This window comes from Oryx dammah, unplaced genomic scaffold (assembly GCF_014754425.2).
Source record: "Oryx dammah isolate SB20612 unplaced genomic scaffold, SCBI_Odam_1.1 HiC_scaffold_8, whole genome shotgun sequence".
Classification (NCBI taxonomy): domain Eukaryota; kingdom Metazoa; phylum Chordata; class Mammalia; order Artiodactyla; family Bovidae; genus Oryx; species Oryx dammah.
Genome location: NW_024070192.1, coordinates 12059856 through 12083410, shown reverse-complemented (window position 1 = coordinate 12083410; position 23555 = coordinate 12059856). Strand labels below are relative to the sequence as shown.

The 23555-nt window shown below is 62.6% G+C and overlaps 4 protein-coding genes across 11 annotated transcripts in view; 1 reads left to right on the top strand and 3 right to left on the bottom strand.

The window, feature by feature from the left end:
• Positions 1-3308, bottom strand: RAC3 (Rac family small GTPase 3). Of its 3 annotated transcripts, XM_040244870.1 has the most exons (7): positions 2481-3308; positions 2062-2311; positions 1399-1470; positions 1090-1207; positions 879-941; positions 319-478; positions 1-195 (listed from the first exon to the last, which is right to left on the bottom strand). In XM_040244870.1, exons 2-7 carry the CDS (start codon positions 2094-2096, stop codon positions 65-67), a joined length of 579 nt encoding a protein of 192 aa, XP_040100804.1. In that variant the 5' UTR covers positions 2097-2311; positions 2481-3308; the 3' UTR covers positions 1-64. The 3 variants fall into 3 exon arrangements, with proteins under 3 accessions (XP_040100804.1, XP_040100803.1, XP_040100806.1); XM_040244869.1 differs by having other exon boundaries at positions 2062-3145; XM_040244872.1 differs by having other exon boundaries at positions 915-941; positions 2062-3145.
• LRRC45 (leucine rich repeat containing 45) lies at positions 2720-10469 on the bottom strand. 2 transcript variants are annotated; one of them, XM_040244814.1, is made up of 17 exons: positions 9827-10469; positions 9253-9314; positions 8823-8893; positions 8380-8558; positions 8032-8160; positions 7106-7218; positions 6704-6762; positions 6335-6412; positions 5741-5876; positions 5583-5660; positions 5371-5482; positions 5215-5285; positions 4717-4809; positions 4539-4631; positions 3839-4012; positions 3596-3743; positions 2720-3350 (listed from the first exon to the last, which is right to left on the bottom strand). In XM_040244814.1, exons 1-17 carry the CDS (start codon positions 10041-10043, stop codon positions 3154-3156), a joined length of 2010 nt encoding a protein of 669 aa, XP_040100748.1. In that variant the 5' UTR covers positions 10044-10469; the 3' UTR covers positions 2720-3153. The 2 variants fall into 2 exon arrangements, with proteins under 2 accessions (XP_040100748.1, XP_040100749.1); XM_040244815.1 differs by lacking the exon at positions 8032-8160.
• A 230-nt stretch (positions 10470-10699) lies between these two features.
• On the top strand, positions 10700-14363 carry CENPX (centromere protein X). 2 transcript variants are annotated; one of them, XM_040244874.1, is made up of 5 exons: positions 10700-10773; positions 13112-13163; positions 13364-13417; positions 13709-13797; positions 13885-14363. In XM_040244874.1, exons 1-5 carry the CDS (start codon positions 10744-10746, stop codon positions 13897-13899), a joined length of 240 nt encoding a protein of 79 aa, XP_040100808.1. In that variant the 5' UTR covers positions 10700-10743; the 3' UTR covers positions 13900-14363. The 2 variants fall into 2 exon arrangements, with proteins under 2 accessions (XP_040100808.1, XP_040100807.1); XM_040244873.1 differs by having other exon boundaries at positions 13364-13797.
• A 1174-nt stretch (positions 14364-15537) lies between these two features.
• Positions 15538-23555, bottom strand: part of ASPSCR1 (ASPSCR1 tether for SLC2A4, UBX domain containing) — a 28490-nt gene continuing 20472 nt past the window's right edge. For 3 of the 4 annotated variants that reach the window (XM_040244830.1, XM_040244827.1, XM_040244828.1), the window contains 9 exons: positions 21442-21581; positions 21149-21230; positions 20720-20786; positions 20237-20299; positions 19646-19698; positions 16281-16332; positions 15977-16046; positions 15719-15894; positions 15538-15634 (listed from right to left, as the gene is read on the bottom strand). In XM_040244830.1, the coding sequence (XP_040100764.1) occupies positions 15621-15634; positions 15719-15894; positions 15977-16046; positions 16281-16332; positions 19646-19698; positions 20237-20299; positions 20720-20786; positions 21149-21230; positions 21442-21581 (717 nt within the window). In that variant the 3' untranslated portion in view covers positions 15538-15620. The remainder of the gene's footprint in view (positions 15635-15718; positions 15895-15976; positions 16047-16280; positions 16333-19645; positions 19699-20236; positions 20300-20719; positions 20787-21148; positions 21231-21441; positions 21582-23555) is intronic. The other variant, XM_040244829.1, reaches the window with a different exon arrangement.

The window sequence follows — 23555 nt, the reverse complement described above, 5'->3', positions numbered from 1 at the left end:
CAAGGACACATCTCAGCACAACAGACACAGGCAGGGAGGGGCTGCTCCTCCGGAAGCGGGGGCTCTAGACAACCGTGCACTTCCTCCCTGGCTTTTTCTCGGGGGGCGGGCAGAGCACAGCCCGAATGGCCTCGTCGAACACTGTCTTCAGGCCCCGCTGGGTCAGGGCTGAGCACTCCAGGTACTTGACAGAGCCTGGGGGTGGCCAGGAAAGGGGGCCGTGAGGAGAGGTCACTGGCCGGGGGGAGCACAGGCTCACACTGCGGCTCCCAGATCACACTCCTCCCTGCACCGGCAGGCCGGGACGGGCCCACTCACCGATCTCTCGGGCCATGGCCAGGCCCTGGGGGTAGGTGATGGGCGCTAGCTTCTTATCTCGCAGTCGCTCGATGGTGTCCTTATCGTCACGAAGGTCCAGCTTGGTGCCCACCAGGAGGATGGGCGTGTGCGGGCAGTGGTGCCGAACCTCTGGGTACCACTGTGGGGATGGAGGCTCTGATCCCTACCCCTGGGGCCTTGCCCTCCGCCTGGCCCAGAGCAGGCCACAGCTCTCAAGGGGCCCTTTCTCGTGCCTAGACCCACACTTAGCCCTTCTTGCTTCACAGGGCAACCAGTAGGTCTGGTAAAGCAATGATCAAGAACAAAAATATGCCAAGAAACTTCCAAGCTCATCAGGGCCTCTCAGTCAGGGCTCTCCTTTCTCTGAGAGCCGCATTCACCAGCCCTACCCCAAGTGGAATAGGCATCTCTTCTGCCTCCAAAGGACAATTTGCCTCTGTCAGGCCTTCAAGCAAGAGACCCTGCCTTGTAAGGACAAGTTCTCTGGGCAGTCTCCGCCCCTCCCAGGAAGACCAACCCGGCTTCCTGCCCTGCCCTACCTTGGCTCGAACATTCTCAAAGGAGGCTGGGCTCACCAGGGAGAAGCAGATCAGGAAGACGTCCTTGGGAGAAAGGGAAGGAAGGAGAGGACCATGTGGGAAGGGTCAAAAGGCTCTGAATGGCCTCAGCCCCCAACACACACACGCACCAGGCCCTCCGGGCCTCTACCCAAGCCACCCAGCCCCTGCAGGCACCCCTGTGGTCCCCTACAGTTTGGGGGTAGGAGAGTGGCCGCAGGCGGTCGTAGTCCTCCTGCCCAGCGGTGTCCCACAGCCCCAGGTTGACGGGCTTCCCATCCACCATCACATTTGCAGAATAGTTGTCGAAACTGCAGAAACAGAGAGGTCAGCCAGTGTTTGGGCTCTCAGTCTGCACAGACCTGGAGCTCTGTCAGCACCTTGCTCCACCCCAGGAGCGCAGACTAGGGCCACTTGGGCCCCACCTCGAAGCCCAGAGGAGCTTCGCGCATAGGTGCCCACACCCTCTGCTCCCCACCTCTGGACCCGCCCGCCTGCTCACACTGTGGGGATGTACTCTCCGGGGAAGGCGTTGGTTGTGTAGCTGATCAGCAAGCAGGTCTTCCCCACGGCGCTGTGGAGAGAGGGTGAGCCTACGTTGCTCCCAGGCCCACCTCTGCCCACCGCTCAGCAAGGGCGACCCCCTCCCACGGTCCCAGAGTGGGGACAGGGGTGCCTGCCCTGCAGGTCCGCAGTGAACGAAGGACAGAGGAGGGGACCAGGGCAGGTGGGCTTTGGGGACAGAGTGGTGGGTGCGGGCTGCGGCAAGCCGCCTCAGCGCCCCAGGCAGGTATCGGGAGGGTGGAACCCGCTGAGGGTTCAGCCCAGGTGAGAGCCCTGGCCCCACCCACCCGGAGGCCGGGCGGGGCCGCGGGCAGCTGGCAGCATCAGGTGGGCCTGGGCTGGAGGCCTGCGCCCGGCGAATAGCCGGGACCCCGCCCCACCACGTCCTCCCGCCCCTGCCCGGTCCCCGGACGCCCACAGGCCGGTCGGGGGCGCATCCGGATCGCCGCGCCTGGACCCCCAGCCGGGATCCCTGGCCCGTGCGCGCGCCGCCTCCTCCGCCCTGGCCGCGCCCCGGAGCCGCGCGCCCTGCCCGGGAGGATCCCCTGAGCCAACCCCGCCGGGCGAGGCCGGCCGAGCGGCCTCCGCGCCGCGCACTCACCCGTCGCCGACCACCACGCACTTGATGGCCTGCATGGGCGCGGGCCGGGAGGGCGCGGCCGCGAGCCGAGCTGCGGAGAAATGCCCGGCGCCGCAGCGGCCGCGGACCGGAGCCGAGCGCGGAGCCGAGCGGCCGGAGAGAGCCGAGCGCTGCCGAGCGTCGGGCGCGGAGACAGCCGAGCGCGGCCGGCAGGGCGGGCGGGGGGCGCGGACCGGCCCCGAACCCGGGCAGACGCGCTTTGCAGAGAAATCTGGTGAGGGGCGGGACACAACGCACCTCTCAGCGAGTCTGAGCCCGGGCAGGCTCTCCCCGGTTCCCTGTGACCCACTTCATGGGGCGAGGGCAGCGCAGGCAGGCAGCTCCCACCCACCTGGACAGGTTGCGGTCGGTGGGCAAAAGTACCCCCTGGGCCCACCTACCCTCCAACCAAAAGGCAGCTGGTGAAAACTCGGGTGTTTGCTGTCAGTCACCACAGACCCTCAAGGCCGGCAGCCCGCTGAGCCCGCATCCCCTCCTGTCCGCTGCAGTAGCCAGACCATCCCCACCTGGTAGCAGTTAGAAGGGGTGACCCAGCCACACCTGGAGAGCTGGCCTTTCCTGCAGGGCCCCGGCTTGGGAGCACAGACTGATGTGGGAGAAAGGCACTGGAACCAAAATGTATCACAAAGTGCAAAATTCTGTATTTCAAAATACCCTAGGGTGAGCAGTTGGGCCTGCAGAGCTCCTGGTTGTAAAAGGTGACTGCACCACGGTGGGTGGGGCTGGGAGAGCTTACACATTGCTCCTCCCTTCCTGGGTCTGTTCTCAGGTATGTCACTCCCTGCGATGGGGATGACAGAGTGGGGAAGGCCTTCTTGGCCAGCCAGGTTCTTGACCACCCCACCACCCAGACAGGCACCCTGGTTGTAAGCTGCGGCTGTCCTGCTCTCAGATCCTGCCCAGCACTGATTTTCCACGTTACTGGCTGTAGACTCTGCGCAAAGAGCCCAGACTTGCCAGTGGCCTGTTCCTGGTGAAGAAGGGAGAGGCAGGCGTCAGACACATGTCCGACAGATGCCACCTTCCTGCCGTTCTCAGACTTTCCTTGCTCCCTCACTTTTGGGGGCTCAAGGTCCTCAAGGGGGACCCCTGCACATAAGTCAGGACAGCATTTTGCAGGAAGCTGGCCCTTTGGGCCTCCTCATCCCGAATCCGGGCGATCTCAGCCTCTTTAAGGCGAAGCTTCTCTCGGAGAGAGGCATTCTCGCTCTCCCTGTCCAGCAGCGCCTCCCGGTGGTCACTCGCGATCACTGCAGGAGAGGAAGTTCAGTGAGGAAGGGGGCCCAGGAGGTCCACAGGGGGCTGGCGAGGTGGGGTTTGCTCAGGGTCCTCTGGGCGTACACACACCCAGCCTCCCCTACCAGCAGCACCTCCCGGAGCGAAGACCTAGGCCAAGCTCAGCTCTCCCGGCCCGCCTCCTCCTCCTGTGGGATGGCCTAGTAAGAAAGGCCCTGCAGAGATGCCAGCGGGAGGGGGGGCCTGGGGCTCAGCTCGCCTTTCAGCTGGCGTTCCAGGGCTGCCGCCTTTTCCTTCAGTGCTTCCTGGGCCGTCAGCTCGGCCTGCAGGCGGCCATTCTGCTCTTGCAGCTCCAGCCGCACCCTCGTCACCTCAGCTACCTTTTCTTGGTCCTTGTTGCTCAGCTCCTGCCAGGCGAGGAGGGGTGAGTGTGAGGTGGTGGCTGGGGGTGGGGGTGGGGGGGTCCAGGGGCACCACCGGGAGCCCTCAGTGTCCCAGCTACCTGCTGCAGCTCCTCCAGGCGCCGCCTCAGGCTCTCCACCTGCAGGCCCAGCTGGCTGGCCCGCACCTGGGCATCGGCCACCGTCTGCTTCTGCTGCAGGCAGGCGCTCTGAGCCTCGTCCCGTGCCTGTGCCAGCAGCCGCAGCTTCTCCTCCAGGTGAACCTGGTGCTGCTGCTGTGGGCCCAGGAGAAGGACAGGTGAGCTGCTCTCTGGCCTGTGGCTCTGAGCTCCTGTGAGGAGTGACCCCTGTCCCTTCAGGCTGAAGGGAGCTTATATTTGCAATGTGGAAACCACTTTTGTCACTACAGTTAACACATGCCTTGCTCTGAATGGGCTCAACTCGAATGAGGAGCCTCCCCCATGTGCCAGGCTGACACCATCCTGCCGTCTGGCCCCCCTGCTTCCACCAAGTGGTCACAGGTTGCACATTTGGGACAAACCCCTTCCCCAGCATGGGGAGGGAGCACACTGGCTTTTTGCAGGGGGGCTGGAGGTGGTACTGATGGGCTGAGTGTCCTCGTCTGGCTCTTCTGCACCCCTGGAACTCCTGTTCCCTTGTCCCTCCCTACAGAGCCAGGAGACAGCCTTGGTCATACCCACTTAAGCCCAAGGGCTGTGCAACCCCGGCAGCTCATGCCAGCCCCTCAGTGCTCTCTCCCCGGTGGGTGCTGCAAGCAGTGCGCCGTGACCCTGCGCTCACCTCCTCCAGGCGGACTTGGTTCTTGGCCTTGATGAGCTCCTCTTCGGCTTGGCTTCGCTCACTGAGTGACGCAGCCTTCACCCGGCTCAGTTCCTACACCATAGACAGTAACTGCTGGCCCTTGCCCCGGGACCCCTTCTAGCCACACCCAGCCTCCCGAGCCTGCCGCCCAGCTCACCTCCTCGAGGGACAGCCGCGCAGCCTCCAGCCTCTGCACCCTCTCTTGCATGGCCCTCTCACTGTCCTCCAGGTGGCGAGTCATGTGCTCTACCTGCCCAGGTGTGGGGCGGGGACAGGGCTGGCAGTCTGGTCCCCCAGGTTTCCCCTCATGGGATCCCCACCCTGGGGGGCAGATGAATCTTGGGCACCCTGTTCCTTCTGAGTGGAGGCTGCCCCGAGTGGCTTCACAGGAAGCTAGGACGGAGGGCAGGTCCCAGTGCTGCACCCCAGGTGGCAGCCTGCACTGTGGCCCAGGCACAGTCAGTCAGGGTCCCTTCTAGAAACCGGTGGGGAGGGTTTGGGTCTGACATCTGCCAGGACTGTCATCAGCAGCCCAAGGTTGTTGAGGGAAGCCGGGCCAGGAGTCTGCCTGGGGAACACCGTGCCCCACTGAGGTGTCTGCAGGCCCCGGGGGAGCGGAGAGGACAAAGCCCAGAAGACACAACTGATAAGGCACCTCCTTGAAGCGCAGATGTTCCGCGTCCTCCAAGCTCTGCCGGGACCTGTTCTTCTCCAGCTCCAGGCGTTCTGGAAGCACAGGGGAGGTGTGTGGGTGGGACTTCTCGGGGGCCCCTGGTTCTCAGGCCTCTGCAGCAGGCTTGGCTGTGCTGACCTTCAGCCTGGATGGCCCGCATCTTCAGCTCAGCCGTCGTGTTGGTCAGCTCCGTTTTGGTCAGGAACAGTTGCTCCTGCTGAGATTTCACCTTCCGCTCCAGCTCATCCACCTGCAAAGTCGGCACGGAGGGAGGAAGCTACGTTCTGCTTTCCCGAAGCCCCACCCCAGGCTCCCCAGGGGCTGGCCCCACTCCCACCCCCACCCCATACCTGGTTTCGCAAAAGTAGATTCTTTTCATTGGCAGCAGACAAGTCTCTGAGGAGCTTAGACTCCCGTTCTGCAGCTTCCTGGGGGTGACACGGCAAAAGGGTGTCAGTGGCCATCTGCCACCACGCACCCCCGGCCTGGCCACCCCACACCCACCCACCTGCTGCTCCAGCCTGTGCTCCTTGGCTTGCCTCTGTGCCAGGCTCCGCTGTTCCTGCTCTGTAGTGGCCAGGAGCTCCCCCAGGTCCTGGGCCTTCTGCTCTGACAGAGCCAGGGCGGCCTCCGTCATCTGCAGTCTGCAAGGAGGGAAGGGCCATCCCCACCCCAGCCGACCTCTAGCCTTTGCTAAGGTCATTCTTGCCAGGCCACTGCCCCTGCTAGTGCCCCTTGAGCTAGTCTAGGCTCCTCAGAGACTTGTCTGATGCCAGTGAAAAGAACTTGCTTTTGCAAAACCAGGTAAGGGGATGGTGGGGGAGTGGGACCAGGCTTCTGGGGAGGCTGGGGTGGAGCTTGGGGAAAGCGGACGAAGCTTAACCTTCCCTCCCTCAGTGCCCAGTGCCCGGCTTTGCAAGCGGATGAGTTGGCGCTCCTCCCAGAAAGCCTTCTCAGTAACTACCCTAGCGGTTTCCCTGACTTCCTTTGTGCAGTGGAACATGAGTCCCCATTAGGATGGTCCTCCTCTGCCCTGTGGGCAGGTCTCTAAAGTGTTCTGAAACCTCCTCATACTCCCATCCTGCCCTCTGCCCCTCCTTACTTGGCCTTGAGGGAATTGATGATGGAGTGCCTCTCGTTCAGGGCTTCCTGAAGCTGCCCCACACGTGCAGCCGATGCCCTGTGGACAGAGAAGAGGGTCCAAGGGGCCCAAAGCCGAGTCGTCTGCGCCCCTCCCTGAAGCGGCTGCTGCCCCGCATGCTCACACAATGTCCAGGTGCGGGCTAAGGCAGTGCTCAGTGGAGCCTCGAAGCCTCCAGCCAACTCCCTCAGGAAATACAGCCCACACCCTTGTCTGTGGGGAGAGGACCAGGCTCACACGTTAGGTCACTCCAAGGCCAGAGCCAGGACCCAGACCCCCAGGTTCCCCCACTGCACTGCCGCCCTGCCCTGGACCCGGGGCCAAGCTCACTTGCTGCTCCTGGCCATCTCTTCTCTCTGTCTGTCGATCGTCTCCATCAAGTCCAGAAACTGGGGACAGAGCCAGGCACAGCCCGTCAGGGCCCAGAGCCTGCTCATGCCCCATGGTTGGCAAGAAAGGAGGCCGACATTTACTGAGGCAGCAGGACACCAAGGAGCTGAGCCTCATCCAAGGAGAGGGTGGCTGCCAGACAGGGAGGCCTAGAGGGGAAGCCCACCCACCCAGCTGAAAGGCATCAGAAAAGAGGCTGCCTCGGGCCTAGGTACTGGCTTCTTGGAGAGGGTCCAGGGCTCAGAGGGAGGGAAGAAGGCCATGGCATGGGGGCTGAGGGAGCTCTGTCCACACAGCCAGGGCGGGGCGAGGCTCTGCAGTCAGAGACAGCGTTGTCCTTACCTGCTTGGACTTCTCTTCCCGGAGGTGCCGCACCTCCTTGCTGAGCACCTGGGCACGGGCCTGACTCTCCCGGAAGACGGTTTGCCGGTCCTGGTTGTGGTCCATGGCTTGCTCTGTTGGAAGCCGCACAGATCAGACCCCTCAGTGCACTAGCAGGTGAGAGGCTCAGAGGCGGTGGAGATAGGGGATGGGGCAACAGTGAAGCGAGGAGCCCAGGAGGTACCGGGTGGGGGGGACAGGCACATGGAAGAGGTGAAGAGGTTGCTCAACTGTCACAAAAGGTGGGCATTTGGATTCTGCCCCAAAGCTTAAAAGCCAACATGTGATTTTTAAGAGGTGAATGTCGTGCTCAGCTCCCATGTTCTGGAAAGATCCAGGCAGCATTTGGAGAGAGGCCGGCCAGAAGCAGCCATGCTGTCAACTGGGGTGACTCAGAGGCAGGTGCGAGAACCAAGAAACAGGAGAGGACATGAGTTGGGCAGACTCAGGAGATGGTAACCACACACTAGATTCCAGCCCAAGCTTGGGCCCTCAAAGGGCTGGTGCTGCCAGTGGAACAAGTTGCCATTCGGAGTAGCAGAGTGCTCAGCAGGCCTGGGATGGAGGAGTTGAGGGTCATGACGGAAGGGACCGTGGTGTGAGGAGGGGACCATGGTGAACCTGGGCCGTTGGCACTCTGCGGACTCCCACCTCTGCCCTTTCTTCCTTGGTGTCTGCTCCCTGCTCCCTCTGTTTCTAACACTCTACCATTGTGACGCCTTTATAGTTTGAGCCCAAGCCGCCCCTTCCTTGGTGGGTTCTGCCCCAAAGGTTAAAGGCCAAAACGTGACTTTTAAAGGGTGAGTCAGCTGATCCCGTCAACAGGGAATCAGCTCTATGCTCTGCTTCAAACAGTGCGAGTTGCCAGCTGCCGCATGTGCCCATACCCACGGCTCTGAGGATGTCGCCCGGGATGTTATTCCCAGCCAGCTCCAGCTTCCACAGGGTTCTGTTGCTGGGGAGACACTTCACCAGGGCGCGGCCCCCAAGGAGGCCAATGTGATTCCAGCGCAGGTCTGGAAGGAAATGTGGTGTTGCCAAGGGTGGGAGGGCTGGCCCAGCCCAAGACGCTGGTACTTCCTGTGATCGGCCACAGATCAGGAGCCCAGCTCAGTGTGCCCCTCCTTACCACCCCCTCCCTTCTGGGAGAGGACAGAGGAAGCATTGGGAGGGCTAAGATGCAAGACCTCCCTGCCTGCCCTGAGGATGGGGAAGGCTGGCGCTGGCAGCCTCACCCAGTTGCTGGAGGCTGGCATTGCTCTTCAGGGCCAGGGCCAGTTCCTCGGCACCCTTGTGGTTGATCTGGTTGTTGCGGAGGTCCAGCTGCCGCAGGGCGCCATTGGCCGCCAGGGCCCCGCAGAAGGTGGCAAAGGCTTTGTCCCATGTGCCCAGGTTGTTCCACTCCAGGGTGAGGCTGCAGGAAGGGTGGACATGAGGTGCATAGCCTAAAGGGCATCCTCCTCCCATGGGATCCAGTGGGCTCAAGGAGGAGCACAGGCTTGGGGTGTCTCTGGCAGAAACTGAGTAACTTATACCCACCTACCCCCCACCAGAAAAAACTGGCATGAAGGTGTGAACTCTCGTGTTGCAGAAAAATGTCCCCTGGAGAGCCAACCCAGAACCAGAGAGAGAGAGCAGGGGCTGGGGGAAGAGCTGGGGGCTGGGACTGCCACCCTACCTCTGAATGGACTTGTTCTGTCGGAGGAGTTTTGCCAGTGCCTCAGCCCCTGCTGCTCGAAGGTTATTGCCCTAGGACAGGAAGAGGCCATCCAGTCACTCCCCAGTGTCCTGGGCTGGGCTCTGAATACCCTGGTCAGGCAGCGGGTGAGGCCACGGTGAGCTCTGGACAGACGTGTGGCTCCTTTCAGATTCTGCCTTCCCTGACCAGAGTGGCCTTTTGATGCAGGATCTTTCAGTGTGCTTGTGAGAGTGCTCTGGAACTCACATTTCCGCCCTCAGAACACAAGCACACGTGCATGAGACCATGAGAAAACGGTGTGGAGCCTGTGTGCCCAGAGCGCTTACAGACATGGCCTCTGGCCACCATACAGACTCCTGGTGGCCGGGACACCTGCATCTTCTCTGCCCCTGAGTGCAGATCTACCCACCTTGAGATCCAGAAACCGCACGACAGTGTTGACACACAGCCCCTGCAGCAGCAGTGTGGCCCCTGTAAGAGAGCAGGGCAGTCACTCCCCACCCCTGGCGGCTCCATCTTGGGGCAGCTCCCCAGGCACAGAAGGATGGCTGTCCATGTGGCCCCACCCGCCAGGGTTCATGCCAAAAGTCACCCCACTTCTGTGTCAGGTTTGAAACTGCTTCCAAGTGCCAAGTCAGGCTGCTGACCCTTGTGCTCATCAGCACGGCAGGACTCTCTGAAGCTGGGGGACGCTAAGGGCTTTCCCATTAAAAAGAGAAATCGCCTTCTGCGCCCAGGTCTCCAAAGGTATTGGTTTAATGACAATGAAACTGAGAAACTTCACCAAAAATAAAAAAAGAGATCAGGTGGGACAGAGTTCTTTGCTAGAGGTGCCAAGCACCAAGGACTGGGGTATATGTAGCTAACAAGCAGCAGTGCAAAAGCAGTCAGTGGAGGTGGCCCTTGAAGCAAAGGGCTTGAACCCAGCCCCAACTCTGAAGTTGCAAACACTGCCCTGGGCGCTGCCGGCCTTTGGTGCCCACCTTCCTCACTCAGCATGCAGTCACTCAGGATGAGCTCCGTCAGCAGTGACTCCTGCAGCAGCCTGCCCAGAGCCCTGCAGGTGTCCACTGTCAGGCTCTGTGTGGCCAGGTCCAGCCGGCCCTGTGGCAGCTGGTGCAGTTGCTGCAGGACAGTCTCCTGGGGTTCAGTTCCACTCTCCCTGCACAGCCGGCTGTAGGCGCGCCGGAACTCCTCCATGTCCGTGGAGTGCAGGAAAGGGCTTCCCTCAAAATTCCTAGACAGGACTCACCAGAAGCCAGCTGGAGCCAGAAAGCCAGGGAAAGGCAGTAGGGCAAGGCCTCTCCCATGGGGGCCTACAGAGACCCCGGCAGCTCAGTGGGGGCACAAAGACCCTAAGTCCTCAGCAGGCGGGGAACAAGGAACAAACTGAATTGGTCCAACAGGCAAGAGGCCCCAGGCAGTTGATGCTCAGGGGACCGCAAGAGCGGGGGACCGAGGAGGTGGGCCGAGGAGGTAGGCGTCCTCGGGGTGGAGCCTCCAGCGGCAGAGCCTGTCCGGGCGTCGGACGTACCCCTGGGCACCGGGCCCAAGGCCCTAGCCCTCGTGCAGCTGACCCCGGCTCGTTTGCCGCAGGTGTACACGGCCTCCGCGCGCCTCAGTATCCAGGAAGAGCAGGGCGCGCCGGGAAGGCCTGGTAGAAACTACGATTCCCAGGAGGCTTTGCGGAGGAGGGCGTTCACCACGAGCCAATGAAGGCGAAGGAGCGGGCGCGCGCGGCGGGCCCATTGGTTGGCGGTGCGAGGGCGGGGCTCCGGGAGGCGCGCTCTGGGTCGATTGGCTGGCGGCTCGGGGGCGGGGATCCAGAGGGCGCGCTCAGGGTTCATTGGCTGGGGAGGCGGGGGCGGGGCTCCAGAGGGCGCGCGCTTTTGTGGCAGTCATGGAGGAAACCGGAGCTGTCTTCCGGAAAGTGAGAGAGGGCTTGCTGGCTGGGCGGGCTGGGGGCGGCGGGCGAGGTTTCCGCGGCTGGGGGACGCGCATGGACCGGCGGGGACGCTGCGACCCCGGCTCCCTGCCTGACTCACGTGCGGGTCTTGGGCCGGCGCCCCCGCTGCCATCTAGGGTGAGCCGGTTTCCAGAATCCGGCAATGACCCCCATTCCGAGCGCCCTTCGTCCTCCGTGGTCCCGTGGCCCAGTAGCAGAAGGTTGAATAGGCGCCCTGGTCTGTGGCCAGACGGAGAGGGTCTGCAGAAATCCCGCAGGGGTAGGTGCTGGCACAAATGCAGGGAGACTCAGAGAGGAGCCTGGGCCGCCGACCCCTGCCCCTCGCCCCGCGGCTACGGGATCGGCAGGACTCTCCTCCCTCAAGGGTTTAGCGTAGAGCACAGTGCGGCCCAGCTCGCTGGTAGTCTCGGCTGTGTATTCTAAAGCTTCTTTTTGGCCTTTTTCCTGTCACACCAGCCCTGTGCTTTGCCTCTTGATTTAGCCGGGCTGGCTCGGTTGTCTGGTGTGTTTGTGGCTCTACGAGTGCTCTTCTTAGCAACACACCCAGCACAGTCAGGCACTGGATATGCACCAGGCATGAATTAGCCCGTTTAATGCTCAACACCCTAGGACATGGGTCCTAGTACTGTCCCTACTTGCCAGTGGGAGAAATCAGCAGAACTAGGGTCAAACTCAAGCCATCCACTTCCAGAGTAAGCCCCTTTGCCCTGCACCTGGTGAGTGCTGCCCTGGTTGGATGGATAGGGAGGCCTGCCACCTCCTATACACTGCTGGCTATGAGTGATCTGAGTCTCTTTGTTCCTCTGCCTTAAGGTTAGAAAACACTGAGCCCTTGATGTCAGGCCTATGTGAACCTGGGGCGGGAAGGAGCATCCCAGCCCCTTGTGAGCGCTGCCTTGTCCAGCCTGTCCTTAGTGGGGATTTTCGGTCTTTATCACCGAGAGCTGGGATTGAGACCATTACCCATGACCAGGGCTGTCCCCGTGAGGGTTACCGGGAGGAGAAGGGGTTGTGTTGCCTCCACACAGTGGGACAAAGGCTGACCACATCCCAGGTCCCATCCTCCCCTCTGCAAGTTTAGGGAATCTCCGCTCCCAGCTGGTGTTGATCCCTTTGTCACAACCACCCCGTGCAGCTGCCCCCCAGCAGCAATCTGACTGATTTAGCTCTTCACCTGGGTCTGGGAGCTGATGGAGTGGTAGAGCCTTCTGGGCCCTTCCTGGTATTTTCCAGGTACACAGGCTTCCCCAGTGGCTCAGTTGGTAAAGAATCTGCCTGCAGTGCAGAAGACCCATGTTCAATCCCCGGGTCGGGAAGGTCCCGTGGAGAAGGGAATGGCAACCCACTCCAGTATTCTTGCCTGGAGAATTCCATGGACAGAGGAGCTGGCAGGCTGCAGTCCATGGGGTCATAAAGAGTCGGACACGAGTAGGACCAGCAGATGGCGCCAGGCTCCCGTGGTCACAGCTGGAAGGGTGACGCTGCTTCAGCGCTGCCCAAGTGACCTGTGGCAAGCTCTTCCCCTCCGGAGCTGGGTCTCTGGCGGGGTCCACTCCCTCCCCTCTGCTCTCCAACTTTGCTGAGCTGCACTGGGTGAGGCAGTGCCATCTCCATGGCCAAGGCTGGAGGCCTGGTGGGTCCTCAGCTCACCTCTGCACAACACCCAGCTTCTGGGCACCCACTGTTGCTGTCCTACCTCCCCAGGCGCTCTGTGGGCTCCTCATTCACAGCTCCTTCCAGCTGGTCCCTACCCTCAGCAACCTCCCTGGGTCCCCTACCTTGACTGCCCATTGACAAAGAAGCCTGGCTCCTGCTCAGCTCTAGGGTTCTCACAGTACCCTTCCCCGTTACAGGAAGATCTCCTTCTCCATGCTGTGCTGTAGGCCCCAAGGAGGGGCCTGGGATGGAGCTGGTGCTGTGCTCAGAACAGGGTCTGGCAAAGCCAGGCAGTGTTAGTGACATGGGCAGGCCTGTGAAGAGCCCACTGTGGGGAAAGCAACTTGTCTCTGGGGGCAGGAGCACAAGACCACTCTGGATACCATGAGGACTGGAGCCCCAGAGCAGTGGGCAGGCACCTGGGCTGCTCCCTCGTGTCTGCCACACGCATCTGATTTCTGGCTCTCCTGGAGGCACTCGCAGGGAGGTAGCCCCCCATGCCTAGTCCTCCACCCTGGGGAGACCCAGCCCCACAGACAGCATTTCCAGCTGGAAATTATAACCCCATCCCATCCGCAATGAAATGACTAAAGGGTCAGCAGGAGGGGTGGGGCAAGTGGCTCACTGATGTGCCTCCGTTCCCCAGGAGCTGGTGAGCAAACTGCTGCACTTGCACTTTAAAGACAAGAAGACCAAAGGTGTGTGGGCCCGAGGCAGGGGTGGGGTGCTGGGACCCTGCGCTGCAGCTCTGCAGAAGCCAGGGCCTTAGGGAGGGCTGGGTGGACCAGACAGAGGGCAGAGGTCACCAGCCTGAGCTTGAGCCAAGTCCGAAGGGGTGAGGGCGGAGTGGGGTGGCAGGGAGAGCGCATGCTTGTAACCTGCTCCCTTCGCCTTGCAGTCAGTGGGGATGCCCTGCAGCTCATGGCCGAGCTGCTCAAGATCTTCGTTGTAGGTGAGCAGAGGGACCCGATAAGTGTCCTCTGGGTCCCACCCAGGCTTGTCTGGACCATTCGTGATCCCTTTACATTTTTCAGTGAGGCTATCAAGACACCTTTTTCCCGTTTTCCCACAAGCACCTTGTCCCTGAAAATTTCTGTATTTCAGAAGCCCCAGCCTCAGTCTTCTGAGCTGTCACCTGGCACAGGGGTGGGGGAACAGCCAGGGCTGTGGCCCAGGGGGGTTGGGGCTCAAGGCCCCCCGCCCACCGCTTTCTCTACCTTACTTCCCCCGGCCATCATGGCAGAAGCGGCCATCCGCAGTGTCCGGCAGGCCCAGGCAGAGGGCCTGGCCCGTGTGGACGTGGACCAGCTGGAGAAGGTGCTGCCTCAGCTGGTAGGTGGGCCTCCAGAAACAGGGCCTGGGCCGGGAACGGGTGGGTGGCCCACACCCATAGGCTCTGAGTGCGCCTCTCCCCCACAGCTTCTGGACTTCTAGAGTTTCCACCCTCACTGTGGCCGCCTATTGGGAGTCGTGGCCTCTGGCTGCAGACATGACAGAAGCTGCTGACCCACAACGTTCTCCAGCTCCCCGCAAACCACCCCTCTTCCCCAGGTCATCCCTTCTGCCTGCGGCTGACGGCCAGGACACAGCATATGGAGAGGAGGGGTCGCTGACAGGATCAGGGGCCAGGTGCCCACCCCACTTCCCGGGGCAGCCAGGCGCCCACCGGTGTGAGGGAAGCACTTGGTCACTGGGAAGCGGGTGCGGGAGACCCACCCACCTGAACAGGTAGCCCATGTGTCCTCCACGAACACGCAGAATGGTGTGGTTCTGCCACTGGTCCCAAAGCTAGCGTGTCACCTTCTAGCCATCTGATACTTCCCTCAAAAGATGCTTCCCTGAGCTATATATTTGTTTTCAACAAAGCAACATCAATAAATCAGAGCCACCTCCCCAGGCACAGCCTCCTGTTGCCATTAATCACCCAAAGTCAAGTTGCTTCAAAGCTGGGAGAGGACAGAGTAACAAAGAGCATGTGTGAGTACCCTGCCGTGGGCCGGGCTCGAGGGCTGTGAAATCGGAGCCCTCGCACGTGTGGCTGCTCGCTTGGGATGGTGCCTCTGCCCGGGGCTGCTGAGGGCGTGGGGTGCCACCAACTGGCCGGGGTGCCCAGGGATGTGTGGGCAGGGCTGTCTCGGGGGAGAAGGGTCACGCCAGTGGAAAGGAGCACTGCCCCCAGGGCCCAGGCCAGGCAGGTCAGGGCTGTTCAGGACCTGTTAGGAACCCAGTCAGGAGGCTTGGCTGCCCTCTGGGGCCCAGCAACCAACCCCCCACCCCCCCAGCACCTACCTCCCATTAATTCTGAAAGCTGCCTGGACTTGTCAACCTAGGATTGAAACACCCCGAGGGCTCTGGGCCCAGTGACTTCAGAATCAGGAGCAGCATGGAGCAGCAGGATCGGGCCTGCTGGGGAGGGACATCTGCCCAACTGCCATGGGCACCCAGGAGGCCCCCCCCCTGCCGCCAAAGGGTGGCATAGGTAGGGGGCCAGCCCGCCCGCCTTCCCTAGTTTAGCTCCTTCCTGCACCCATTTCCCGCCTCTACCCCCCATCTTCCTCTCCCCCCTCCCACAGGGAGTCTCAGGGCTTCAAAGCTCTGGGCGCATGTGGAAGTAATTAGACCTGAGGGGAGAGGCTGGCGACAAGTGCCAGGGCCTGTGCACCCCCCTACCCCCAGCCACTTTGAAGTGCACTCAGACGGTGGGATGGGCGGGGTCCCGGGAAACCCCAGGCCAGCCCTGCCCGCCCCGCCCTCCGGGGGTGGAGGCAACATCCTCTCTCCTGTCAGGGGCTGGGGGCCCGGCCTGAGCTGCAGCCAAGCAGGCGACGCCTGGAGGCCTTTCTCCCCAAACTTGTGTCCTCCACTGAGGGGGAGCTGTTAACGTCAGTGAGGTTCAAAACCAAAGGGCAGGCAGTTCAAGGAAGACACCTGTGTCCTTAACAAGAACAAGCCCCAGCAAGCAGCCTCTGGGCTCACATATCACCATCTAGCTAGGCTGGGGGGCCTTTGGCTGGGAGCTTGGCGCAGAGCGAAGGACCGAAGGACCCTCCCCTGGAAAAGATGACAGGAGGGTCTCAAGAGAAGCTCGCGTCTTTATTCCCGCTCAGGGTGGGCAGGGGTCCTGTGGCTGGCAGAGTGGGCACCTCTGGCGGCTCTCACCTCTTCCCGGCTGCAAGGCAAACACCCAGGGTGACCTCGGGGCCCTGGGCTCCTGCCCACAGCCCCTCCCTGCCAGGCCACACCCCCAGGATACCTGGCAGCTTCAACCACTTGGGCACTTTGCCCAGATCCCTCCTCATAGGCTGGGCTGTCCCCTGGCTGGGCTCAGGGGGCCCCACTGTCCTTTCCTCAGCAGCTGGCTCCAATTCAAGGGGTGCAGCGTCAGGGGCTGGCGGTGGGGGTGGGGTTCCCGCAGCCCTGGACATGCACCTGAAAACAAAGGCACAAGGGCCGAGGTGCTGGAGGGCGGGCGCTGTGCCAGTGCGCTCCCCCACCCTCTGCGAACACGCACCTGGCCACGAGCACGTCAGCTGCAGACGGGGAGACGGTGTGTTCCAGCAGTTTGGGCTCCAGGTAGATGCCTGCAGGAGGCTCAGTGTACTCTCAGGCCACAGACAAGGGGACCCCACCTGCCTACAGCTGCTTTGCTCTGGGAGGGAGTATGGCCCGGCCCTGGGGAGTAGTAGGGTATGGGGGTATTGGGGCCACAGGTCTCCCTCCCAGACCCGAAGTCCTCTGCTCTGGAGCATCTCAGGAGCTGGGATGTGGGGCCCAGGGCTGGCCGGCACTGGTGGGCAGAGGGGGACCCTACCCACCTGTCGGCTCCTCAGGTCCAAAGTGCACAAGGGCAGCGGGGAAAAGGTTCGCCTGCAGGGAGGGCGGAGGGGAGCTCAGGGACCAAGTGGGCACCGTGGGGCACAGGATGGCAGGGAGGAGCAGGGCTTCCGTGCTGGCCTCACGGGCACTACATCTGTTAGGCCCACGGCTCCACTGAGGAGGCCTACAGCCCCACCAGGCCCCTCCCATCACGCCGCCCACTGCCCAGCTTCACCTGTTCCTCTTCTGGCACCAACCCCAGTGTGAGCCAGGCCAGGGCATCAAACCACAGGGTCCTGCCAGGGCCCAGCCCCAAGCACCAGCTGAACAGGAAGCTCTTGTGGTGTGCGTGCTCTGGCATTTTTAACTACCTCCCCTTCCTGCCCAGGTCCCAGGGTCAACGCTTTATATTCTGAAGGCTGTGGCCACCCCCACCCTCACCAGAGACTACAGGAGACATCGAGAGGTCAGAGGAGACGCAGATGAACACAGAAGTGCACGGACGGGGATGGGGGCATGGGGCGCAAGGTGGCCGCCAACACAGGCACAGCCCGCTGTGCCCCCACCAGCCCCCCCCGACCTCTGCTGCCCGAAGAATGGAGGGGGCACTCTGCAGGGGCTGACAGGTGAGCCCGGTTCCCTGGGAGCAGCTGGATGGGAGGCGGGTGCGCCATGTGCAGGGCTCTCCAGTGGGGCCCAGGCATGGGCAAGTGGGCAGGGGGCCTCTTGGAGCCAAGCTGCTTTGGGAGCCTGGGCCCAGAGGTGCCCCCAGGCCTACTGCCTTGACCTGAAAACTCACATAAGGGTTCCCTGACTCGGCACTAGGTCACCTTATGAGGAAAAGCCAGTGCTAGCCAGTGTGAAGGCCCTCCTGCAGGGTAGGGGGGTCCCCACATTCTTCTTGGCATCCTGTCCGTGGGGGTGGTGGCACTAGATTTCCGCTCAAGGACTGGCCCCACCTGCATAGGACGCATCACACAGCCCCTGAAACGTCCCTAGAGGCCTCCCAGGCAGGAGGCCACTATGGTGCAGAAATCAGGGCTGTAGGAGAGGATCCCAGCGCCCCCCAGTGTCATCACCTGCCTCCACTCCCACCTCTGCATCCGAGGCAGGAGTCGCTGCAACCCCCAGAACTGGCCTAAGCAACAGCAAGGCCACCACCCACGGCTGTGTCCTCAGCCCTTGGCAGAAGGGCCGCAGCTGCCAGGTGAGTGTGTCCTCTCAGCTCTGAGCTCTTGGAATTGGGTGGGGACTTATTAATAGAAGGAAGTTTCAAAGACCAGGAACGCTGGGATTGCAGGCAAAGCAGAGGGACAGAGAAGGGCCATGAACACTCTGAAACCCCACTCTGAGGCCTGGGATCCCAGCCTGCTGCGGAGGGATGGCCTGGATGGTGGGCCCTGGAGGCACCGGAATCTGGACGGGCTGGAAACAGGTAGGGCAGTGCCTCACCCTTTCTCAGGTGGCCCAGTGAGGTCAGACCCTGACCTAGCCAACCCACTAGGCACTGGTAGGGTCATCCCAGTGGGGCCGTCTAGGGGCTGCAGAGCTTAAAGCCTTGAAGGACCCCTCTAGGCCCCTAGAGGCAGCTCTTCTGGAACCTGGCCTCCCTGCCTGCCCTCTGTACCTGCTGGAAGCCCCCAACCCGCCAGCTTGTATTCCAGGGGACAACCCCACTGGAAAAAAGGGTGAGCAGAAAGCACAGAAGAGCACCATGGCTCCGGGAGGGAGGTACACCCCTCTGCTCAGGCTGACAAAGTTCACAGATCGTGGTGGTCTTCAGGGCCCTCCAAGGGCATCACCAAGGGGTGGGGCTTGATGCTGGGGCTCTGGATGAGGCAGTGCAGGGGGGCTGAGACAGGAGCAAAGGGAGGTCCCTGAGGCTCGGGGCTGCACCAGCATGAAGAGGGCTTGGGCCCAGGAAGCAGGTATGACGTGGGCTGTTGGGGACCTCTGTGTCCACGGACGGCATCCTTGGCAACCGCCCATCCTCAACCTCACTCATCTTGCCCAACAAACAGTCACTCTCCTGGCCCCGTGGCCAAAACAGGCAGCTAGGCTTCCAGCCCCCACACCCACCCTGAGCTGTCACTTCCTGGGGCGCAGGACTGGCCCCGGGCAGCCTCCAGGGCAGCTGGCAGCCAGAACGAGGCCCTGCCAGGGACATGAAAGCCGGCAGCTTCCGCACCCGCTCACCCGCGGGTGGGAGGAAGGCTTCCTTCCCCGAGCCCTGCCAGTTCTCTGATCGCGGGCGGGCAGGGACACCACCCCGAGCGGAGGCCCCACGGCTCCAGGGCGAGCTGATGGATGAAAGGAGACGGCTGCTAGTAGCAGGGGGCAGAGTGTCACCAGGAATCAGGCCACGTGGGCGGGACAGGCGGCACCCCAGGGTTCCTAATTGGAGGGGGGTGCCTGGACGCTGGCCTCTCTCCATCCCAAAGCATCTTCCAAATTCAATGTTTATCAACAGGCTGGCCAAAGAGGGAGAGTGGGGAGGGAGGGAGGCAGGGCGGGTGGGGATAGGAGGAGGCCCGGTGCCTCTGGGGCTCCTGGGGGGCTGAGAAGGGGGAGTGGGGATGCGGGGAAGCACCCTGCTCTCGCCAACCTCAACTCCTTTCCTTGGTGGGCCTCTAGCCTCTCTGCTGGTCTGGCCCTGTCCCCTCAGATGGTGGCAGCCCCAGGCAGCAAGCAGATCCCCTTGCCCAGCTTAGACCTCTGTAGGGCCTACTGGCCATTTAACAAAGGCCAGCCTCTGTTACTAATTAAAATATCTGAAGAGACTTTAAGAGGAAACCATTAGGCCAGAGGGCTGGGGAGGCCCCGGGCTGCTCTCCTGGGGTGAAGGGACAGGACATTCCTTCTGGCTCTGGACTGTAGCCCAGCAGGGCACCGGATCCACACTCCTCACCCTGGGAGCTCTGGGGGCCCCGTGCCCGGGGAGGGCCCGCCGCGGCATTCCCAGCAGAGGCCATGGGATCCAGGGGACAGGCAGGGGCGGGGCAGGGCAGCAGGCCTGGCAGCAGCCCCTCCAGTCTGCAGCCAAACTTGCCTGGCAGCTGGCACCCCAGGGGCCTCCTGGGCGGCTGGCCACCTGAACTGAGGCCTCTGACCCTTGGTCCTTCGGGGGCTCCCTGAGCAGCCCCATGTGCCCAGATCCAGGGGAAGTCCTGGCTCAAGCTGGCGGCAGCCAACTGAGCAAGCCCATCCCCACTGAAGCAGGAGGCACGAGAGACTGGAAAGCCCCAAAACTGCCTTCAGAGGCACTCTGGTACAAGTTCACCCCTCGACAAGGCCTTATCATACTTCTGTGACCTCACCCACCCTCCCTGGCAACTGTCCCTCCCAGGCCAGCCCCAAATGGTACCTGAAAGAGGGTCAGCGTGTGGTCGTCCAGGATGGTTTTTGGAGGAGCGATGACTGTGGAGAGGTGGTTGTCTGCACCAGGAAGTGTCCTGCCCTTCCCCTTCCCCCATCACCCCCCCACCTTTTGCCCATGCTTGCTCCTACACCCCCGACCCCACACCTCCGACCCCACTCCCAGAACAGGCTCGGGAATGAGTCGGAGGATTTCTGAAGCAGCCCCCTCAGCTCACATCTCCCTGTCCGTCTCTGCTGTTGCAAAAGCCCAGCCGGAAGCTGGGGAGAGGGCCGGGGCAGACTCGCTGCAGGGTAACACCTGACCCCTCAACCCCCAGATGTTCTCCAAAGGCGGCCAGCAGCTCTCCCTGACACCCCTGCCCCCAGCCCCCACCTCCCTGAGGGCAGGCGGGCAGCAGAGGGCACGGGTGTACTGCGCGGAGCAATGCTCACCCTCCCTCCCCGACTCCCCCAGCTCATGCTCAGACCCCAGCACAAGACCCACCAGCCCCGCCGCTGCTCCTGTGGGAAAAGCGACTTCAAGCCCCAACTGAGAGGGGCCAGGGCCGCTGAAAGGAGGTCCCGAGGAAGTACTCACACAGGTAGAACGGCAGCTCCGGGTTGCCCAGGTGGCTCCTCACGAAGTCCCGCAAATCTCCCACTGCAGGAGGAAGGGTGGGTAAGCAGGCACCCCACTCCAGGGCCATGCCCTCTCTGCAACGGGATGAGCCAGGTCCAACCTCTGTGCAGACCACTCCCCCCAAGTCACCGAGGACCCCACTCAGAACTGGTGGCATGGCTGTCTTTCTGCCAGGTGAGCTGCAGTCCCAGGCCAGAGACCCCGGTACTGGGTGTAGGGGAGCCCACCTTCTCTGCCCCTCTGTCCCACCAATGCCCAGAACAGGTGGGTGCATGAAGGGCACCCAGCTCCAGAGGGACTGCCTAGCTGCTTTGCAGGGCCTCTGGCAAGACCCAGCCCCTAGCCCTGTGCCCACTGCCTGCCCCAGAGCCCAGACGGAAGAAGCCTGGAGGGGCTCGTGGGGCCTCCCACCCTCCTGGCCGCCCAGACGGGGCTGCTCACCAGTTTCGCTGGGGCGGAAGAAGCCCTGCAGGATGTAGCGGTCAGGAAAGAGGACCCTCAAGACCACCTAGGCCAGGACAAGCCACTTTGTCAGCAGGACAGCTGGAGCCCAACCCAGGCAGCCGTACCCCTGGGCCCACGATGTCCAGGCCTCCCCCACACTGGGCCAGCACCCCCTCACCTTGGCTGCCCCCTGAAACTCCTGGCCATGCGCTGGACGGAAGGACCAGACAAGTACCCACGTGCACTTGTGAAAACACAGTGACATTTTTCATCTTAAAACGGGGCTGACTGGTTCATTAATAAACCACAGCCCTGCCGGCCTGGGCTGAAGTACAGGAGACCACGGCCAGTGACCTGTGGGCTGCGGGAACCGCAGGAGGCCCCAGCGCAGGGCCGTGTGGAGACCGCACCCCCCACCCCAGGTACCTTAGGGTAGCGCTGCAGCTTCTCCTTCATCTGAGCCTCCCTGAAGGCCTTGGTCACCAAGGGTGCTTCTTCTAGGCGCTTCCTGGGGAGGGGGTGGGGAGTAGTGAAGGTCCCAGGTCTCCCCAGGCAGAGCGGAGGCCCACACCAGCTGGATTCAGCTTCTCCCTCAGGCTCCGTGAGCTGCTCCCCCTCACAGTGCCAGACAGGACTAAGCACCCCCTGCCTGGGCCCCCCGACCCTCCGAGGTGCTGCTGAGCACATGGGTGTCTCAGAAGGGGCCAGAGCACACCCACCGCTCACTCTTGAGTTGAGCCAAGCGTCTTCTGACGTCGTCCACAGTCACCTCGAAGAACTCGTCAGGCAGCTCCGCAGGCCAGGCCTGGAGCAGCACCTCCAGGTCCGGGTGGCACACCACGGGGTCTCGGTCCACCGGCTGGGCAGGCAGAGAGCTCAGCTGATGCAAGGCCCGGGAGGGGCCCAGGCTCCCCACCCTGAGGGCCTGGGCTGGCCATGCAAACCCCAGCTGAGCCCTGTGCTGCCGGCCCCACCTGTCAGCCCGTGGCCAGGCTCCAGGGTGGGGTGTGGGGCGCCCGAGCCTCTCCAGGACCAGGGCCCCTCCCCCCAGGCCCGCCCGCTCAGCAGCGACAATGCCGAGACCCTCACCAACAGGGCACAAGGCCCGAGGGTCTCCGCGCAGCCAGGTCAGAGGGCACCCTGACTACTGAGGGGACTTGGACAGTGAATGAACGGCAGCATCTCTGTTCGCATCCTGTCTTCACAGGGGCTCCCCACGAGCCCCCGGAAGCCACCTGTTATCACAGTCTCCCAAGGTGGGGAACAAAACTGGAGAGCAGTACCCTGGTCAGGGCCACGTCAGGGATTCCACAGGAGGGGCAGGACAAGCAACAGCCCCTAAATTAGAGGTTTGGGAAAAACCTGCCAGCTGCTGGCCCCATGGCTAGACTGACCCCACCTCCCCTCCCTGGGGGAGCAGTCAGCCCCTCCCTCCGCCCACCGTGGGGACACAGGAAGGGACAGCCTCTCTCCTAATTGGCAGCCAACGGCGACGGAAATTACAAGGCAGGGCTCACTCTGCTTGCAGTGCCTCCGGGTGTGGCCCAACTGATGACGGGGGAAGACACCTTTGCGGTGCTGAGGCTGCCTATGGAGCCCGGCCAGACGGAGGTGTCCCTCGGGGCCCACACCAGGTCCTGCCCTCCCTTGCACGGACCATCCACAAACGTCTGGGGTGAGGCCTCTTTTGCCTCCTGCTCCTGCCTGCCCTCTCTTCCACGCCCCAGCCTTGCACAGGAATCCCACCCTCTGCCTTCGAAACCCAGCGCCAGGCTTGGCAGGCTTCTCTCATCGTCCCTTCCTGCATTCTGGCCCGACCCCTGCCCTGCTGGCTCTGAAGGTCCGACTCACTGTCCTGGGGCTGGCCAGTGCACCTGCCAGGTAGCTCAGGGCTGCTCCCCCAGCTACCCCTGAGGCCCTGACTGCCCAGGCCGGCAGGTCTCTGCCATTCCTGAGCGCACAGCTGTGTCACGCCTCGTAACAAAGGGCGGTGGGCTCTCGCCATGAAGCCCCTCTGATCTCAGGGCACTGGTGGCAGGGTGGCTAGGAAAGACTGGCTGAGGCCTGGGCAGTGGGGTCGGTAGGTGGCTGACCAAGGCCCCTGGGGGTTGCCCCCTCAAAGCCACAACTCTCCTGCAGCCCACAGGCAGTCCACGCCAAGCTTTTTATAACAAGATGCCAGGCGCCAGGCTGCCCCCCACAGCCACGGCGCCTGCATTCCAGAAGGGCCAAGCACTCGCCTGGGCTCCTGGGGGAGGGTGAGGGCAGACATTGATGTGCCTGAGCTGGGCACCGCAGTGTCCACGAGAGCCAGGCCCTTGAACGCGCGAGCACAGAGCCCACAGGCCACCCTGCCCCAGTCCTGCCCTCAGAGGGCCCTATGTGGGCACACGAGTGAGTTGCCCTGAGAATCCAGCCATTGGGTGACTTGTGGTCTGTGGCCTGGAGCTGAGCCTGACCATCCAGAAGTGCCCCTGATCTCCGGGGGACACGTTGGTGAGGCCTGACCCCGAGAGTGTGGGGCCACTCTGGCCTCCTCGTCCTGGGTGCTTCCGGTGCACAGCCCAGGGGTGACCTGGAGGACCGCGGGCCACTAGCACTTTCCACAGCCCTCCCACAACTTTCAGAACAAGGACGTAGGCAACATCAGCCTTTGGCTTCATGCTGCTCAGGGGCCACTGACCTTCAGTCAGACAGTAAACTGACAAAAGTCTCTCTCAGTGTTGGATCCACCCTCAATTCATGCCCTTCCTCCCACGCACGCCTCAGCTCTGCTCTAGAAGCCTGTCTTTCTGTCCAACAGCAGCCTGGAGCCAGGGTCCCACATGGGAGC

What these genes read in the sequence shown, in the direction of transcription:
- LRRC45 (XM_040244814.1), bottom strand. Translation starts at nt 10,043, where the DNA reads ATGGAGGAGTTCCGGCGCGCCTACAGCCGGCTGTGCAGGGAGAGTGGA. An exon ending in TGCGGTTTCTGGATCTCAAG is followed by an intron (nt 8,894 to 9,252) that starts GTGGGTAGATCT and finishes TTCCTGTCCTAG; the next exon opens with GGCAATAACCTTCGAGCAGC. An exon ending in CGACATCCTCAGAGCCGTGG is followed by an intron (nt 7,219 to 8,031) that starts GTATGGGCACAT and finishes GGCTTCCAACAG; the next exon opens with AGCAAGCCATGGACCACAAC.
- RAC3 (XM_040244870.1), bottom strand. Translation starts at nt 2,096, where the DNA reads ATGCAGGCCATCAAGTGCGTGGTGGTCGGCGACGG. An exon ending in TGCGTGGTGGTCGGCGACGG is followed by an intron (nt 1,471 to 2,061) that starts GTGAGTGCGCGG and finishes CTCTCTCCACAG; the next exon opens with CGCCGTGGGGAAGACCTGCT. An exon ending in TTGAGAATGTTCGAGCCAAG is followed by an intron (nt 479 to 878) that starts GTAGGGCAGGGC and finishes CCATCCCCACAG; the next exon opens with TGGTACCCAGAGGTTCGGCA.
- CENPX (XM_040244873.1), top strand. Translation starts at nt 10,744, where the DNA reads ATGGAGGAAACCGGAGCTGTCTTCCGGAAA. An exon ending in CCGGAGCTGTCTTCCGGAAA is followed by an intron (nt 10,774 to 13,111) that starts GTGAGAGAGGGC and finishes TCCGTTCCCCAG; the next exon opens with GAGCTGGTGAGCAAACTGCT. An exon ending in TAAAGACAAGAAGACCAAAG is followed by an intron (nt 13,164 to 13,363) that starts GTGTGTGGGCCC and finishes TTCGCCTTGCAG; the next exon opens with TCAGTGGGGATGCCCTGCAG.